The sequence below is a fragment of the Diuraphis noxia genome, unplaced genomic scaffold (assembly GCF_037042655.1).
Source record: "Diuraphis noxia isolate RWA-SAM2 unplaced genomic scaffold, SU_Dnox_SAM2 contig0002, whole genome shotgun sequence".
In the NCBI taxonomy this organism is placed as follows: Eukaryota; Metazoa; Arthropoda; class Insecta; order Hemiptera; family Aphididae; genus Diuraphis; species Diuraphis noxia.
This window is the reverse complement of record NW_028301712.1, coordinates 24,793,023-24,811,371: the sequence shown is the minus strand read 5'-3', so window position 1 is coordinate 24,811,371 and position 18,349 is coordinate 24,793,023. Positions and strand designations below refer to the sequence as shown.

The 18,349-nt window shown below is 29.5% G+C and overlaps 1 protein-coding gene across 1 annotated transcript; it reads right to left on the bottom strand.

Moving 5' to 3' along the window:
• Positions 1-8,750: 8,750 nt before the first annotated feature.
• On the bottom strand, positions 8,751-13,248 carry LOC107163220 (uncharacterized). The gene is made up of 2 exons (XM_015510517.2): positions 12,412-13,248; positions 8,751-9,557 (listed from the first exon to the last, which is right to left on the bottom strand). Exons 1-2 carry the CDS (start codon positions 13,246-13,248, stop codon positions 8,820-8,822), a joined length of 1,575 nt encoding a protein of 524 aa, XP_015366003.2. The 3' UTR covers positions 8,751-8,819.
• Positions 13,249-18,349: the final 5,101 nt, after the last annotated feature.

Below are 18,349 nucleotides of genomic sequence, written 5' to 3'. Positions count from 1 at the left end.
GGACCAGGCCGTAAATTTATGGCCTTTTCAGGTCTAAATAACCTACTAGTTTTCTTATGAAAAAAATTATTATAACAAAAGTTAAAAATTCATTTTTTAAAGAATTTTTTGGTAGTCAAGTTATTTTATTATCCTAAAATATCTAGCAATTATCACGATTTTGACAAATGAGATCGAGTTCCAAGAATCTTCATTCCATTTAAATTGAAGAGATGTGTTGATTTTACAATGATGCATGATTTTAAAATGTTAACCTAATTTAATAACATGTTATTCATTAAAAATTAATAATATTATGCAGTATGCACATTGCCACGATGAAAAATGTTACCTCTTCGGGTGATGGTTTTCCGATCCGACCATTATTCGAACACATTTGTTAAAATAATAATTTTAATACGGGTTTTTTCAAATACAACACATTTATATTACATTATTATTTATTACAATTACATTTTTTGTAATTACTAATTCTTCAAAAGGAATTCATAGTATTTTTCAAAATTATTTTTTATTCAAGTAGCCTGTATTATTATTTACAGTTTTATTTTAATATATTATGTTTATTTAAATAATCTTTTAAATACAAGTTTGTCCAACTCAGTAGGTACCTCATTTATATTACTGTTTCGCCTTTCACTTAAAATAACTCGTTAACAATATTTAGATTATTTTGTTTTACTCGTGTGGTACACTGGTATAAGTTATAAGTACATCCTTACAAACAAAACATGAACATCTTACCAATTATATCATTTGATATAGTATATTGGTACAACGAATGTTTATTTTATTGAAAAAATTAGATAGGATCTTTTTTATTTATATTTATTAGAAATAAACAATCTATACAAGTATGTACAATAAACTTATGTGCTAAGAGAAGACAGGGAGAGAGAAATTGGTTAAGAAGCCGCCCACTGACAACACTTAGCATGAATTATTATTTATATATATATATATATATATATATAAACAGAGTGATTCTTTTATCAAACAACACTCAAATGGTGTTTGTGTGTAAATACCACCTAACATACACCTATTACACACAAACACCACCCAAAACCACTCAACTTTGGGAGGCTATATCTTGTAAACGAATTAACAAAAAATGAAAATTTAAACGTGAACATTTATTGAAAAAATACCTAGCCTTTTAGCTTATGAATTTTTAAGTATAGGTTATCATTTGAAAATCAAAAGTTGATAATGGTTTACCTGATAAATATAATGGTGAAAATATTAATAAAATATATAGTTTTAGAACAAGATAGAACTAAAATTTTGAAAAAAGTCAATAGTTTTTAAAATTATGAGTGTTGTTTGATAAAAGAATCACCCTTTATATTTTTTTTTTTTTTTTAATTATTGATGTTCGGAATTGTGTGTACTTAGTTGTAAATATTGTGAGGATTCATTTAAAAAAAAAATTAATCAAGTGATATCATTTTATAATTAGTGATAACAATAAAACACAAAAATTATTTTTGGTGCAAAGTTGAGTGGCCTGGTGCAAAATAACCCGTACTTACGGTATATGTATATTGTATATGGTAATTGTAGGAGGTCACGACACTATTCCATTTTTAGCCTGCTTTTTGGATTTCTTGGGAGAGTTAGAAATGAGAGGTTTTTGATAAGAGGATTTTGGTGGGATAGAAGTCGCATGTGGAAGCGCGAGTATAAAAATTGAACTTCTTCATTGATGGTTTTCATGTGAAAATCGCTATGTAATGTTAGGTTTGAGACGTACGGTGGTGCATTGGAGAGTCGTCGAAGAGCTAGGTTTTGGAATACTTGGATTTTGCTGGTGTTGGATTTTTTTGACGAACCACAGAGTGGTATGCCATAAGTTAAAATAGATTTCAGGAGAGATTTGTAAATTAGGAGTTTGATTTTTAGATTGGTGTTATTATTATTTATCGATATTAGAGGGCTGAGCATGCGCATACGGGCGTTGAGTCAGTCTTTTGGTTCGTATATGATTTTTCCACGTTAGTCGTTTGTCGAAATTGAGTCTCAGGTATTTTATTGTATCTGATGTGGGAATTTCGATGTTTTTCTATGTAACAGTTGGACATACACCCTTTTTGAGAGTAAATGTAGTGTGACTTGATTTGTTTTGATTTGTTTATTCTGATACGCCATTGTCGCCATTTGTCGTACCAGTTAATCATTAGATTGAGGTGAAGTTGTAGGTTTGATGAGGTGGTTATCGGATTTTTACTAATAGACAAAATTACTTTATCGCCAGCATAGCATAATCAGCCACCATGGTTTGAGGCATGGTGGGCTGATCAGCGACATATAATATGTTAAATAGAGTTGCGATAGAATGCCCCCTTGTGGGACGCCAGAATTTATATTGGTTATTTCTGAGTATACAGAGCGATAATGTACTTGGAAGTGTCGATCGGTTAAGATTTAATTACGAGAAAGAACGGGTGGGAGAAGAAAACTTTTGAGTTTGAACAGTTATCCGTCATGCCAAACTCTGTCGAACGCTTGGGATACATCAAATCAAGAAAGACACAGGTACAGTAAAGTTTTTTTTTTACTGCCGTATTATAAGTAAAGAATATTATAATATATACTCATAAAAAGGTAAAAAATTAATAAATTTACCTAGTTATTTATTTAACAGAATAAAATATGTATATTTTGTTTTATAAATAATACATATAGATAAATGTTGTTTAGCTACCTTATTTATTTTATTTTAAACATTTTCCAAATAATAATAAAATAAAAAATACCTTTTTTAAAATATGATTATTAAGAACTAGGAAATAGGAACATAACTGATATTTTTATAATTTAATAACACATATTATTATTTATAACTTTGAAATTATCCTGTATAATTTTATTCAGAAGAATTACATCCAGATCATAGATAAGCCGATAAACGTACCTAACTTTAACATGAGTTTTTTTTTTACTGAAGTAGAAAAACATTGTTGAGAATTTTCTATTACAATTTCTATCTATAAATTAATTGTAATTTTTCGTTATTTTGGTGAAATTTGTCAAGATTTAAAAATTGAAATGCACATACAAAATGAAATTACCTATGTATTTGTGATATTTATGATCAACTATTAAAGCATCTTTGAGGACCCTTACTTTGAATTTTTAAGCTTTTTAAAAAAAAGTTTTTATCAACAGTTATTTTAAAAAAATTCGAAAAGTTCTGAATTTCTTGAGGATATAATATAGCTAAAAAAAAGTTAACATATATTATATTTGGTAAAATTTCAAGAGTCTACGGTTATACGATAGTTTTTGAGTAACATCAAACAAATAAAATCGATTTTTTTCAAAATTGCTTTCACGTAAAATTTACCATTTATTTTTCTCTCATTTTTTAGTTTTAAGAATTAAGGCACAGTCAAAAACTACTGGTAATTTTTACATTTCAGATGTACTTACTTCATTTACTTTATTTTATCAGAAATAATGCTGATCTCCTAAATTGAATCATTTTTAGTACTCCAAATTTAAATAACAGACAGCAAAAACACATAATTTTTGTAATAAAAATTGAATTAAATGAACGATTGAGAAAAAAAATGTATCATCACTAACCATTGCAAAAAAACGACTGAAAACAGTTTTAGATTTTTAGGTATTCAGAATTTTTACACCTCCAAACCACTTAAAACACAAAACTTTGATTTATCATAATTTCTCAGGCAATCAATACACTACCTATGAAAAATATACGTCAGGACAACAATATTATAATTTTAAGCAAAACAATTCTCATATAAATAAAATAATACTAGCTGTAAGGGTGGACCTAGATGGGGTTTAGGAGGTTAACTGACCCACAGTTTTTTCCTCAGTAAAATGTGGTCCCTCAAAATGATAAATTACATAACATCTTTATTATTAAAAAAAAAAAAATATGTAGAATTATAAACATTATTTAGTCTAATATTAAATATTTAAATATATAATAATAATTTATAAAATGTTCCCAGAATCATGAAGGTTTCTATAAAAATATAGTTTTATACTTTAAGTATATGATAATGTATACAAGGTCAAGGTCATTTTTTAAGTATACTCATCTCCATTTTTCCTTTAATAGAACATTTATTCAAATTCCGATTGTTAGAATTTTTAAGTAGTCTTAAAGACCATATTTTAAAATTTCTGATATCTTTTATATTACTTGGATATATTGGGGAGTCATTTTTACTCATTAGATGGCTATGAGTGATTATAGTGTGTGCCAATCCATAGTCTAGTTGGATAACTTCAAACCTTCTTGGAAGTTATATGTGGGATGTGTCCATATGAACACATCTTGCTTTATTTCATGGAGTTTCGTGCGCACGAAACTCCATTATGCCTGCCACTTATTGGTACAGACGTACAGTGCAATTTTATTATGGGTTTTAAATCTTGTTTGGTTACGAGTTGAACTGCTGTTGCTATACAGAGTTAGTAATTGCATCTTTTGCTACCTCAATGGCCATCTCATTTTCGATGATACCCGAATAACCAGGTGTCCAGCAAAGTTGAACCGTGTTTTCCTTTCCTTTCCCATGTCGTAACAAATTGTGTAGGAACCTGTATGATTATATCGTTAGTGCTATGTGCATTTTAGATTCTGAACGGAGTGATGAATGTATTGATTTTACAATTATGTGTGTTTTTTTTTGTGTCTGTGTACAGCATAACTAGTCGAAATAATGCTTCAATTTCAAACATTGGGGGTGGTTTCCGATGGAAAAGTGAATATCCATGCATTATACAGGTCAAAAGTAAACATTTTCCAACAGTTTTCAGAAAAATCGAGAAAAACAAAAAAAAAGTGACAGTAAAACGGGAATTTTTACGCAAAACCAGTTTTCGACCAAATCGATTTTTTATATGGTTGTAATTCAAAAACTAATCCCTGTAAATACTTGAAATTTTCACCAAATGTTTATGTAAGTGTTATCTATATACAGTTTAATTTTTGACTTCTTTGAGTTATTTATAGACCACTGAAATTTTCGATTTTTATGAGAATTTTTTTTTTTGAAGTGTCGGTAAAAAATTTTGGATAAAATTTTTTTAAATGTAATACAAGGTTCCTTAAGAGTTGTTCTTATTGTAGCTAAAAGAAATTAAAAATCGTTAGACACAATTTTATTTATAAGCGTTTATAGTTCAAATTTTTACGAAATCTGTCGAAAACGCGAAAATTTGCAAGTAATTTTGAAGCTGAAAAATCATAAAATTTTTTTTGTTTATAACTAAGGATTAAAAATACAGGACTGTTTTCCATAAGTTTTCCTTCAAGTTGCTATAACTTGAAGCATCAGTATAGGAAAAACTTTAAGTGCGTTTAAATTTTAAATTTTTACGAAATAGCGTAACAATAACGATTTATCCTCAAACGATTTTAAATATTTATTATTATTCGAAAAGTATTAGTCGTGGATACTTGTTATTTTTATCAGTTATTTATTTTTATTAGTTAATTGGCATTTTCTTTACATGATTTAATTTTCAAAATATTTTGACTTTTTTTGAGATATTTATAGACAACTGAAATTTTCTATTTTTCTGAAAATTGTTTTTTGAAGTGCCGATAAAACTTTTTTGGCCCAATCAGAATACTTAAAAATTTAATAAAAAGTTCCTCATAAGTTATTCTTATAGTGGTTAAAAAATTATAAGAATACATAGGCACGACAAAAAAAATGTCAACCGGAAATTCAAATTAAATTTTTATTAGCATTTGAAGTTCAAATATTGACAAAAATTCGTCAAAACCATGAATATTTGCAAATTATTTTGTAGTTCAAAATTCATAAAATTGTTTGTATTTGTATCTAAGGTTAAAAAATTCAACACTAAGTTTTACATAAGTTTTGCTTCAAATAGCTATAGAGAAAATTTGAAGCGTCATTATAGGAAAAATGCTTTGAGCGTTTGAGTTTTAAATGTTTATGAAATCGCGTATAACGACAATGATTTATCCTCAAACCAGGTATATGTTTATCTATGATAATATAAGGTATTATATGAATTATGATAACTAAATGTTTTTGGAAAAATTGATTAACCATGCCTTATGCAAAATGCGTCCTAATTGAAAAATAAAATATTTGTTTCAAAATAGAATATATGACAATATTTAAATATAATATATCCTAGACTGACAAATCATCTCCGTTCAGAATCGTTTTTCGTATACAATGATACCTATCATTGCATTCAAATTTAACCTAGTCTAGTCAGAAGCCCACCCCACCCCCTAATGTACAGCAGAGCGATACCTACTTACTCGCTTATTTATGTTGTTCGTCGCACTAAGAGAATCTGATAGAATTGTTGCTTTTGTAATGTTGAATCTACGACTATAATTGTATACCTTTGAGAATTGCAAATGATTCCGCAGTGAAGATAGAATTGATATTTGGTAGCTTATAATATATTATTATAAACTTTATATCATTCCCGATTACCGAAGCTCCGACTCCCGCTTGACTTTTTGACGCGCATGTGTATATTTTTTCACCCGATCAATCATATTTGAAGATAGTGCTACTTATAGGTTTTACTTTTACTAAAGTATTTTTTTTGTTCTGATAAATTCGTTATGGTAACTATTGTTTGAATCCAGAGAGGGAATGTGAATAGAGTAAATCGAATGTCTTGAGATCGTGATGCTTTAATTGTGTTGATAATTTTTGTAAATTGGGTGTGAAATTTAGATTTGACGAGGATGCTAGTTTTTCCTCGTATTTGAGGGCTATCTATAGACTTCTTACTTTTAGTGGGGGAATTCCTGCGAGATTGAGTATGCTTAGGATAAGGATTGATCGATAAGCCCCTATGGCCATTCGAAGACCTGCATTGTGTATTGAGACTAATTTTCTCATATTTTTTTCTGAATTTTCCCATATGTAGTAGCCAAACTCTAATTTAGACAATATGATTAGCGATTTATATATTTGTATTAGGGCGTTTGTCTTGGATTAGTAAATATTAATTATTTAATATTAATGGCATATTGGTTAAATTGTATTATTTTAAATAGTTTGTTCATATACAGGCATGTATAGTCCTAAAGTTATTTGTGAGTATGCTATATATGTGGCAGCTTTTGTCATCAACACAGGCCCGTAGCCACGAAGGAAAGGGCGTTGCCCCCTTAAAAATATTAGACAGACATTGTTTTATATATAACGCCCCCCTAAAGTTTGCTTTGCCCCACCAGAAAATTTGGTCTGGCTACGGCCTGCATCAACCCCTCCACCTCCACCTCCTTTCAATTATATAAATTAATAACATATAATTAGTTATTATTTTATTAAGTTGATTTTAAATTATAATAACTTTAACAATTTAATTAATATTATTATAAAGTATATTTATTTACCTAATACATAATATAATAATACTTCTGCCAGCTAGTTTAAAACAATTTTTGTGAAGTGGGTACCTATACGCATGTTTTTCAGCGCATACTTCCGGCCTCAAGTTTTTTTCTTTAGTATGCTCTCTTTTAAAAATTTGGAAAGTGGGTATGCGCCGCATACTCACGCATACCCTCCACTACATCCCTGTTCATATATCTATATAACTGTGTTATTATTTTTTTTTTTAGATTCTGAACGGAGTGATGAATGTATTGATTTTACTATAATGTGTGTTTTTTTTTTGTGTGTCTGTCATCACGTTTTGGGGCAGTAAAATGCTTCGATTTTCGACTTCAGTACCTCGTTGGATCAGAAAGTGAATCTAGTTGGTACTTTGGGGGATCAAAAGAAAAAATACTCAATATTTTTTTAAATAATCGGGATAAACAAACTAAAAATTAAGGAAAAAACGGAAATTTTTACGCACTATCAGTTTTCGATAAAATCAATATTGGTTTTTGATTTAACTTTAAAACCATAGATATACGTACAATTTTCACCGAACTTAAGTTGAACAATTTATAGGCATATGCAATTGTCGATCATTATTAGTTTTTTTTTTAAATTAACATCAACAAAAATGTATTTGTTCTCTAGAAAAGCTTGAAAATTTAATACAATTCCTAACATATTTTTACAATAGCAGTTGAAAAATAAAAGAAATATATAGTCACAATTTTTTTTTTTTTTAAACATTCAAAGTTTGAATAAATTTTGACAACATACGTAAAAATAACGAAAATTCGCTAATTATTTTATGCTAGAAATTCATAAAAAATGTTCCTTTTATATCTAATAGGTTCGAAAATATTGAATTATCTATAATAATATCCTATTAGACAGATTAACCAGATTTATTTGGTTAATTTATATACTCGTAAAGCATTAAATATTAAAATGCATAATACATTATGTTTAGTTCTTATATTATTAATTATGCATATTATATTATGGCGTATATATATATATATAAATATATTTATTACTGTGGCGTACAGGCTTATACTACAACTCTAAATATTATTTATTAGATTGTTGTAATAGTTGTAACCCAAGTCTTTTATTCAAATTTCTTACGAAGTTGTTGTTATTTTACAGATCCAAGAAGTCTAAACGCATGGGACTATTGTAGGTTGGTAATATAGGTATAAAAACAATACGAGAATACTCGTATTTGACCAATGTTATTTTGACGAATGGATTTGTAATTATGATTTATGATAAACGTTAAAAGATATAATTATTTAAATAAAAACGCACTTAATAAAATATTTTATTATATACAGCAGAAAGATCGATGAGACGTGTGAATGGTTTTTATAGCTGGTAAAAAGTATGGCGGACATTGAAATAAATCATGACGGTCGGTCGGTGGCGTCACAGCTACTACTAACATCCAGCGGACGAAGGCTGCTTGTCCTGCATGGTCAACTGAATGGTCTCCATGAGCCGATCGATGATCGCTGTCTGCTCGGCCGATCGTTGTCGGAGCACGGTGAGTTCATTTTTGTGACGTTCAATGTCGCTGGACGATCGGCACTGAGCGTCGGACAGACGGCGGTTGAGATCAGCCAGGTTGACTGTTAGTTCGCTGTGCTGTTCGTATAGACGCTGTCCCTCGCAGTCCACCCGAGCCACTTCGGTTCGCAGCCAATTGATTCTGTACAATAGTTTTTTTATGACAGATTGCTGGGCGCCACCGTCGTCTTCACCACCAGACGCCACGGCCATATCATCATCGGCAACCGGAGCGGGTGCGTTCGATGGACGTCCGTCACCGTCGGTGGCCGACGCCGCCGCTGCGTCTCCGGATGACGCGGCTACGACCGCCGCCCGCCGCAATATGGTCCGTTTCAAGAACTCATCCGGTTCCGCCTGGTATTTGTGCCAGCTGAACACTGGCATGGCTTCCCGCAGGAAGTCCAGAGCCACCGTTGCCCGGTTCAGCGTCCTGTCGTACAGGTATGCGTATTTTTCGCACAGTGCCATCTGCTCTTTGGCCAAACCGTCGCTGATGTGTTCCGTGCGGCTCTCGAACACGTCTGACACAAACGTCCTGAAGTCATCCACCATGCCGTCCGACAACTTCATCAGTAGTGCGCCCTGGTCGCACGTGCAAAGCGACACCTGCGCAGTTCGATAATCGTAAATAATTAGTAGTATAAAATATATCATAATAATATTATAAGGTACTGCGCAGGATGTTTGATGATTCACCAAGCATGCTCAAAGCTCACCCCGTTTATATCCTTTGCAATAATACATTTTTATTTAAATTCGGCAAAGTTTTGGATTTTCTTAGTATATTTATATGTAATTAAATAAATTACCATATTTTTAGTAAGTCTTATAAGTATTATACTGCAGTTGCATTAAAAAGATCTTTTTCAAATTCAGAACCACCATTTTTTTTTTTACTTCATAGAAATTTAATCAAGTAACTTCTTATCCTTAGCTCGGATAATTAAAATATATATAAAATATTCAAACTATTACAGGTATCATTAATTTTTATTAATTTCATCATATATAGCTTCTGTATCTTTGAGCCCATTATCATGAGTATGGATTAAATTAAAAATCCTGAAACCTCTAGAATTTACTACTCTAGTTCAAGTTTTAATTTAAAAGCATCTACGTTATATAAAAAAAATATATTATTTGAATTTACAGTAAAAAAGATGGAAAAAAGGGATTTGAGTCACTTAGAATTTTTTTAATGGCATATAAACGAAGTAAGTACATTTTTAAAAATATAAAAGCTAAAAATTTATAGTACTCATTTTTACAAACGTTTAACATTATAAGACGACGGAAAATTATTAATGTTTTGCAATGTTCTAATTTCTAAACTGTCTTACGAATTGAAAGATAAAAATGATGTGATATAACTTGTGTACATGTATCTATATTGTTACACAATACACTTTCTACTTAAAAAAAATCAATAATTTTATTATAAAATAAAAACGGGAATAAACATAATATTATCTCTTGTTTAAACTGGTAATACACTAATATATGTAATATAATGCACCAAATATTGTACCAATACGTCGTAAAATCAGTGTATTATTATATAGGTACGCATCGTGAGGATTAAATTATTGGCCAAGTCCCCTGAAAATGTATGGGGTTATACATAGCCATTTATTTTTTATCAATAGAAATTCAAATAGTTCCATTTCCATTGTTTAAAAAAAAACCCGTGTTACAGAGGTTCATAATTTTATTTTATTGTTGATATTTTGGTAATATTATATAATGTCATTTATATAGAGTTATACTCTATAGTTAATTGATATTTATAAGCCTCGATAATTAATTACGATGTTTGAAATTTGAATACCAATAAATAAAAATTATAAAAAGCTAACTTTCATCGTAAAGTGTATTCTAATTCTACAGCTTCGGAATATAATATGGAAAAATATAAGAAAAATTTACAATCGTAAATTTCTGAATAAACCTGAAGTTCCAAAATTTAAAATATAGTATACGATCATCTATTTTTGTAACTGTGATTTTTTTTTATGAAGGTTCAGAACGTTATAATAAACAAAACAATTTTTAGTAATAAATTAAGCTGCAATATTTTGCTCTATACGAAGTATAGACTAATGCTATACTAACTTGAAAGTTGAAAATGCTTTAGGTTTAAAGCAAAAGCTGAATATTGACTCCTGATTTCATCATTGTGTTTAGTATACAAAAATATAAATATACAAATTTGAAAAAAATCACATCAAAGAAGAAATTACAAATTTTGCATATTAGATTTACCATACTTGATCCCAGTAAAGTTCCGTTTTCAACACGGGTCACTAATAATTATTGTCTTAAAAATATCGTAAGTAATTGCATCATTTAATAGTATTAACGTATTGTTTAATTTTAATTTTATATATTGATTATTTTATTTCGTTTTATTAAAATATTATTATTAAAATGTAATATGGTTAGTACCTGCAGTAGCGGGTTTGAAAGGGCTAATATTGCAAAACTAAATAAATTAAATAAAATTAAATAAAATTAAATAAATACTTTCTTCTCTTGAGTGACCTTTTATTGTATCTTATACCTAATTAAAATATGCAAGAATATGTAACTGAAGATAATACTGTTGTTAATTATGTCATAGCTGTTATTACAGCATATTGTTGATATTACATCAGCGCACATATGAAAAGGCCACTTATACGTAAAAACAATACAGATTTCACAGTATTCATTATCATAATATTATACGTACCTACATGGCTACATAGTACATACGTATTATACAAATTAAAAGCAAACTTACTTCTTTTTGAAGTTAAAATATACTGTTACAATGTAACATGAAAATGTAACGAATGGCAGAATAAATAAACATTTGCATATATAACAATAATGACAATAGTAGTAAATTAATAGTGTTCATTGCTCTATAGGATAATGTTTGAAAAAGGGTAGGTTCATATACTATGAACCGAGATGAGATTCAACAGTCGACAGCGAAATAAAACATTGCATGAAATGAAAATGATGCACGTGGGCTTCATTAATGAACCATCAAGCCACATAGTCAACAAGGATAGTCATATTTAGTAAAAAATAAACGATGCACAATATTTTTAATTTATTTTAGAAAAAAAATCCTGTGCACACTTTAGAGGATTTAACGCTCTGCTGAGTATATTAACAATTTGTTATCCTTCTAGGAACTGAAATTTAGGTCAATCGATATTCACGATCGTGTTGTATTATTATTGTGTTTTTACATCCAACAAAACGTCTAAAACCATTATAGGAATCAGAGGACACAGGAAGTATACAATATGGCTGATAATATAATATAAACATCGTCTCCTGAAGGTCACGGGTTTTATTTATCTTAGTTATTGACTATTATGATTACAATAATAAATGACATGTTTTGAAAAGTTGTCCACCTGCAGGTATCCTAAACTCATCACGTATAAGACGTATATCCACCTACCTGGAAGTAAAAGTCTTGTAACGTTGTGGTGTCGTTAACGTTCTCCAAAATCTGCAACAGCTCCGGACAGACAGTCTTCTTTTCAGCGTCACTGAGAACAGGCAGCGCGCAGTCTCCTAGTAAGTCCCTGTAAGCTGCGTCCATCGGTCCTGGTTGTCTTTTTAGCAAATGCCGACCAAAATTATCCAAACAGGAGTTGCACAGTTTGGCGAATGGGTTTTTCTTTGAGGCGCCCTTCTCGCCGCCACGGCACTCCTCTCCGCCACCGCCACCCGCCAAATGACCATCACGTTTTTCCTGCACCCCGTCGTTTTCACCTGCAATCTCTTCCTGCAAGGGCGGCGCTTGAAGTTCCCCGTCGTTACTATGATGCAAATCTTCAACGACGTCTTGTTCATCGCAGATCTTGTCGCCGTTTTCTGTTGTTTCGTTGTTGTTGGCTTCGTTGTCGGTCTGCTCTCCAAATTCCTCTTCCTCATAGTCAACGTCCATTTCGTCGCACCTCGTCTGCGCGGCCCTGCTACAGTTGCTCGTCTGCCAACACTCGACTCCACCACTACCCCGGCCGTGACCACTGCAAGGAGGGGGATTTACGTATCGACTTAACGGCACCAGGGGACCCGGCGGTGGATCTCTCACGAATGGTCCGTTGATCCGCCCGCGGGCCATCATGTACTGCAACAGTTGTAGGTACTTAAGCTCATTTGCACCCCGGTTCTCCGCAGTCAGCTTTAACACCCATTTTTCTATTGTCATTGCCAACTCGGGATCGCGTATTACAACCACCTGCTCGGAAATGTCGTTGGCGGCCACGTCAAAGTCCATGTCATTATACATTGTTATTCTGTTCGACTTAAAAAATCATCTACAATATAAAATACTCGGTTGTGTGAGATTTGTCAAGAGTTGTTAGCCACCTGCATATAATAGTAGACTGTGGGGTTTTTTTTAAATTATAATATTATATTATACACTTTATAAAACCAACGTTACGCCACAGTTGTATTTATATAATTCACATTCAAATACGATTTTAAGGAAAATAATTTTATCTATTGTTTAATTTTAAATTTATTATAATATTATAGTTTTAAAGCCAGATCGAACCATCAAGGTCTAGAACTAAAATAACTGACTATATATAATACAGTATACAATTGATAGATTAGCTTTTTTTAACGATGATTTATGTATTTGAAAACTTATATCATGGGCGCTCGGAGGTAATTAGTTAACTATATAAGGACAAAGTAATTTTGATGCACATGTCAACATAGACATAGAGGGCAAAGCCCCTTGCATCAGTCTCATATCTTCTAACACTTCATCGATTATAATATAAGATTTTTTCACTTCACTGAAAAATTATCAATATAATTAAACAATACATATCGAAACAAAAGTAGGTAATTTCTGTTAATTGAAAATTACGGTGGTCACTATAATATATGTACTAATCTCAATATAAATGCTGTTACGATATCAAATATTTCAACCTGTAACCACTCGATCTAGAATGCGGTGTACAAAATGGATCAAAATGATTACATATATACCTACATACTCGTATACATATCACGATTATCTAATTTATTATGATGTCCATCTTAGTTAAATTTAAATAACAATTCATTATCAAAAAGAAATAGGTTCTCAAGATTTCAATATTTTAACTATTATCGTGGAATAAATCAACAAAATAAAAATATTAATTATTTATTTGAAAATGTCAAATTATTATAATAATAAAAATGTTTTATGGACACAACAGTATATCAGGTAATTAAATCGCAGACGAAATAGCCATAAGAGCAACCAAAGAAATACTGAGTTCTGGACTATTACAACCCATTTCAACACAAAACATCAAATAAACGCTAACCTCAATCAAACATGTCTTCGAGAATGGAGGTTAATACAAAATAACAAATTAAGAGAAATTAAATCCTCCACCCACATCCCTTGGATTCACGATATGTCATTCCCACTCAGACCTCAAATCACCATTGACAACTTAGAATATCACACAAAATCTAAACATATTTCTCTTAAAACTTATTGTACCAATTTTTCACCTATTTACAATTAATTAATTTTCAAAAATTAAGTAAACTATTTTATGAATTTTGAAACGCCAATAACCCCGGTATAGTTGAGGCGTATTTGTTAAGTAAAAAAAAAAAAAAATGTTTTCGTAGTTTCTTCTACAGGAATATACATATGTACATATACTTGACATATTATGTAAATATATAATACACGACATTATAGTCCTAATGATTTTACTTTAGCTTATTTAATTAACATATTATGTACATTTATTTATAATATATATATTATATATAGATATTAATTTGCTCGCACTGACAAAATTCATTCATATCCTAAAAATGTGTAAATTATTTTTCAGTTAGAATTGAATAAGAAATTTAATTCTATAGCCTACATAAAAAAGTTTAATAGAAGATTCACATCAAATTTTTACATTTTTATCAAAAAACATTCACCTGACAGTATCATTAATTTTTTTTTATCAGTGCTCGATTTAATTTTTTTTTCGATGTTTAATATTCAGTGGATTTTAATTATTACATTTTATTAGAATACAGGGTGTCCCACAGAGCTAGATGACATTCAGACAAATAAAATAACTTTTGTTCCAATCAATATTTAAAAAAAATTTCTTTTAAATATAATTCATAGACGCTTGCGCTACATTTTTAGAATACATTTTTTATTTTTTATTTTTTAATACTGAAAATAAAAAACTTAAAAAATGATAAAAAATTTTTTCGAAATATTCAATATAGCCAATTTGCAAATCTGATTTTTAGAAAAATTTATATGGTAAAAATACTTATTTCAGTCAAGTGGCTGATTTTTTACAATTTTTTTAAATATCAATATTTTCGTTAAGTAAATTACGATCTAGTTTATGTTAGAAACCTTGTAATTTCAAATAATAATAAAGTTTTTTAAAAATATTTTATAAGAACATTTTTAAATAAGTGCATGTTCTAATTATTTTTTTATTGTATTTATTTTAATAATAATTAATATATGATGTATAAACTATAAATTACTATAATTTACCAAACAAAAATATTGATATTTAAAAAAATTGTAAAAAATCAGCCTTTTGACTTAAATAAGTGTTTTTACCATACACATTTTTCTGAAAATCAAATTTACAAATTGGCTATATTGAATATTTCGAAAACAAATTTATCAATTTTTAAGTTTTTTATTTTCAGTATTGAAAAATAAAAAATGTATTCTAAAAATGTAGCACAAATGCCTATGGATTATATTTAAAAGAAATTTTTAAAACATATTGATTAGAACAAAATTTATTTCATTTGTCAGAATGTCAGATCTCTGTGGGACACCCTGTATATAAACATGGATACTAACTTTTATAATATACTATTTTGACTCTTTTTGAGCTATTTACCTATATAGTCATTAGATATTTATATTTTCATTAATTATTTTTTTAACTATTAAATTTGATTATTTTCAAATATGGTAGGATGACACACCATCTCTTTTTCTTATGCTATGATTAGGGCTCGGAAGTTGTAGGAATTGCATATTGTTCTGTATGATCTCAATTTATAGCAAATACACTAGAAATTTGAAATATACAATTGCGAGTTAAAAAATTGAAAATTAAAAATGCATATTTTGCCAATTTTAGCTAAAAAGTGCATATTTCATTAATTTTATACACATATTATGCATATTTCATATTTTCTAAAAATAATTGATTTTTTTTCTTTCTTAGCCTGTTTATTTCAACTAATATTGAATATAAAACTCAAAATGACCAACAAAGGTATTTATTGTCATCGCCATAGTCAATTATGGAGTTGATAACAGTGATGTACTGATGTGATACGCATTTAGTCTATCACGCTAGTATGCCGAAATACTCATTTGTAGTACTATCTTATCGTCGATAAGTTATCGTAAATATAATGATGATTTCTTCGTTTATCGTTACTGTTGATTGTACACGATTGATGTTTGACAGTGACAGTTTCGTTTTAGACGTCGCGGTCGTATTGTTAGTAGGTGAAGTGCGTATATTTTTGGAATTCAGAATAATATTTTTGCATATTTAACATTTTTAATGCATATTTTGCAATTTTTTCGTTCATATTTGCATGCATATTTTACCTTTTTTAGCTCCTACAACTTCCGAGCCCTAGTTATGATTTATGATTTATCAATGAATAAAAATCTAACAAATCCATTAGTATAACTATTCAAAAACTAGTGCACAATACTGAGGTACCACTTTTTTAGAAATGACAATAGTAGATATTATAACCTAGCTATGCGGGCAGTGGCGTACCCAGGATTTTCGAATGGGGGGGGGGGGCTAAATCTATATCGGTATTCGGTACCATAATAAACGTAACGTTTATGCTTTGCTTATACTAGGTCATTGTTACTAAAGATAATATATTACGTTGTATTCAATACCGTTTTTTAGAAATATCATGGTTTGTACTTTGACTTTTATAATATAAAATGTATTCCAAAACACGACCAATGTTGGGGGGAGGTTCTGAAGTCCCCTAAGCCCCCCCTGGGTACGCCACGGTATGCGGGTAATCAAATAACCATTTCTTGACCGTCAATGCTGTTGACATGTCGCTGTCGCACGTTTGCACATTAGTTACATAATATAGATAGTTTATAAATATTAATTTATTTTTCATTTTTCTGTTAATGAATTGCTTTTAATATTATAATATTAAACTTTAAATTATGTGAAACAGTAAAAAGATTTGATATTATTTATTCGTTAATAATTTAGTTGTTTGTAAACATTATATTGTTTTTTCGACTCTTAATACATATGTTATAACTCACACTTTTTTAGGGATTATAAATTAAAATGAATTACATTGAATAATAAGTAATAATTGATAATTATATAATGCTGTTGTATAAATTGTATTCTTAAAAATAATAAATAAACATAAATGTTGAGATGTAAAAACGATATTATACGCGTTAAATGTAATTATCTCGTCAATTTTTTAAAAGGTATTTTTTTTAAAGTTTTCCCGGGGTGGTAACGAGTCTTCCCATGTTACTGTTCACTGATAACCTTGGTTATATGATTTTAAAGTAATATTTTTAACTTAAGTAGGTATAATACTCGTATAATATACAAGATACAAAAATACAAGATACAAAATACCTATACAAGATAGGTATTTTCAAATTTACCCTAAGTGTACTGTAATTTAATCGTATTATTGTGAACTTAAATAAATTTGCTTTATAATTTGTAATCCATATGGCTTAATATATATATAAATATATCATAATGCAACTTGACAAATTACAGTGTATTTGTGATATGTTCTAGTTTAAACTTTAGTACTATAACTGGATTTTATTTGGAATACATTTTCTTGCAACGTAATTTAGTTAATCTACTATGGGTCACTCTCACTACTCAGTGTTCACTCCTCCTCTGCCCCCGCTGCTAATATTGACATCGAAAAGGATATACAATTTTGAATAGAAGCATAATGCTATCTCATTGTAATATACTACAGTATTATCCTCTTCGTTTCTTAGAAGCATTCAATGACGTCAGTTATTTACTATCCCTATGGAATATAGATGGTCAATTACACTTCATTGTAGTACATATCTAATTACAATGAGTTAGACTCTAGTTAGCCCATAGAATTGATTAAATCATATTATATAAAAATACAATTTATACATGTATAATATATAAAATACGAATACTTCTCTTCTTTCCAAAAAACTTTGTATAAAAGTAATTCATCTAATATAATATGAACCGATACAATTTATTAATAGCAGGTATACATGATTATGTGCATCAATATTTTCAGAAAATAAACTTTGATAATTCAACATTAAAATGATATGTTACCACAAA

Coding starts and splice junctions, on each gene's coding strand:
- LOC107163220 (XM_015510517.2), bottom strand. CDS start 13,248: ATGTATAATGACATGGACTTTGACGTGGCCGCCAACGACATTTCCGAG. Junction 9,558..12,411: donor TACAAGACTTTTACTTCCAG/GTAGGTGGATAT, acceptor CGAACTGCGCAG/GTGTCGCTTTGCACGTGCGA.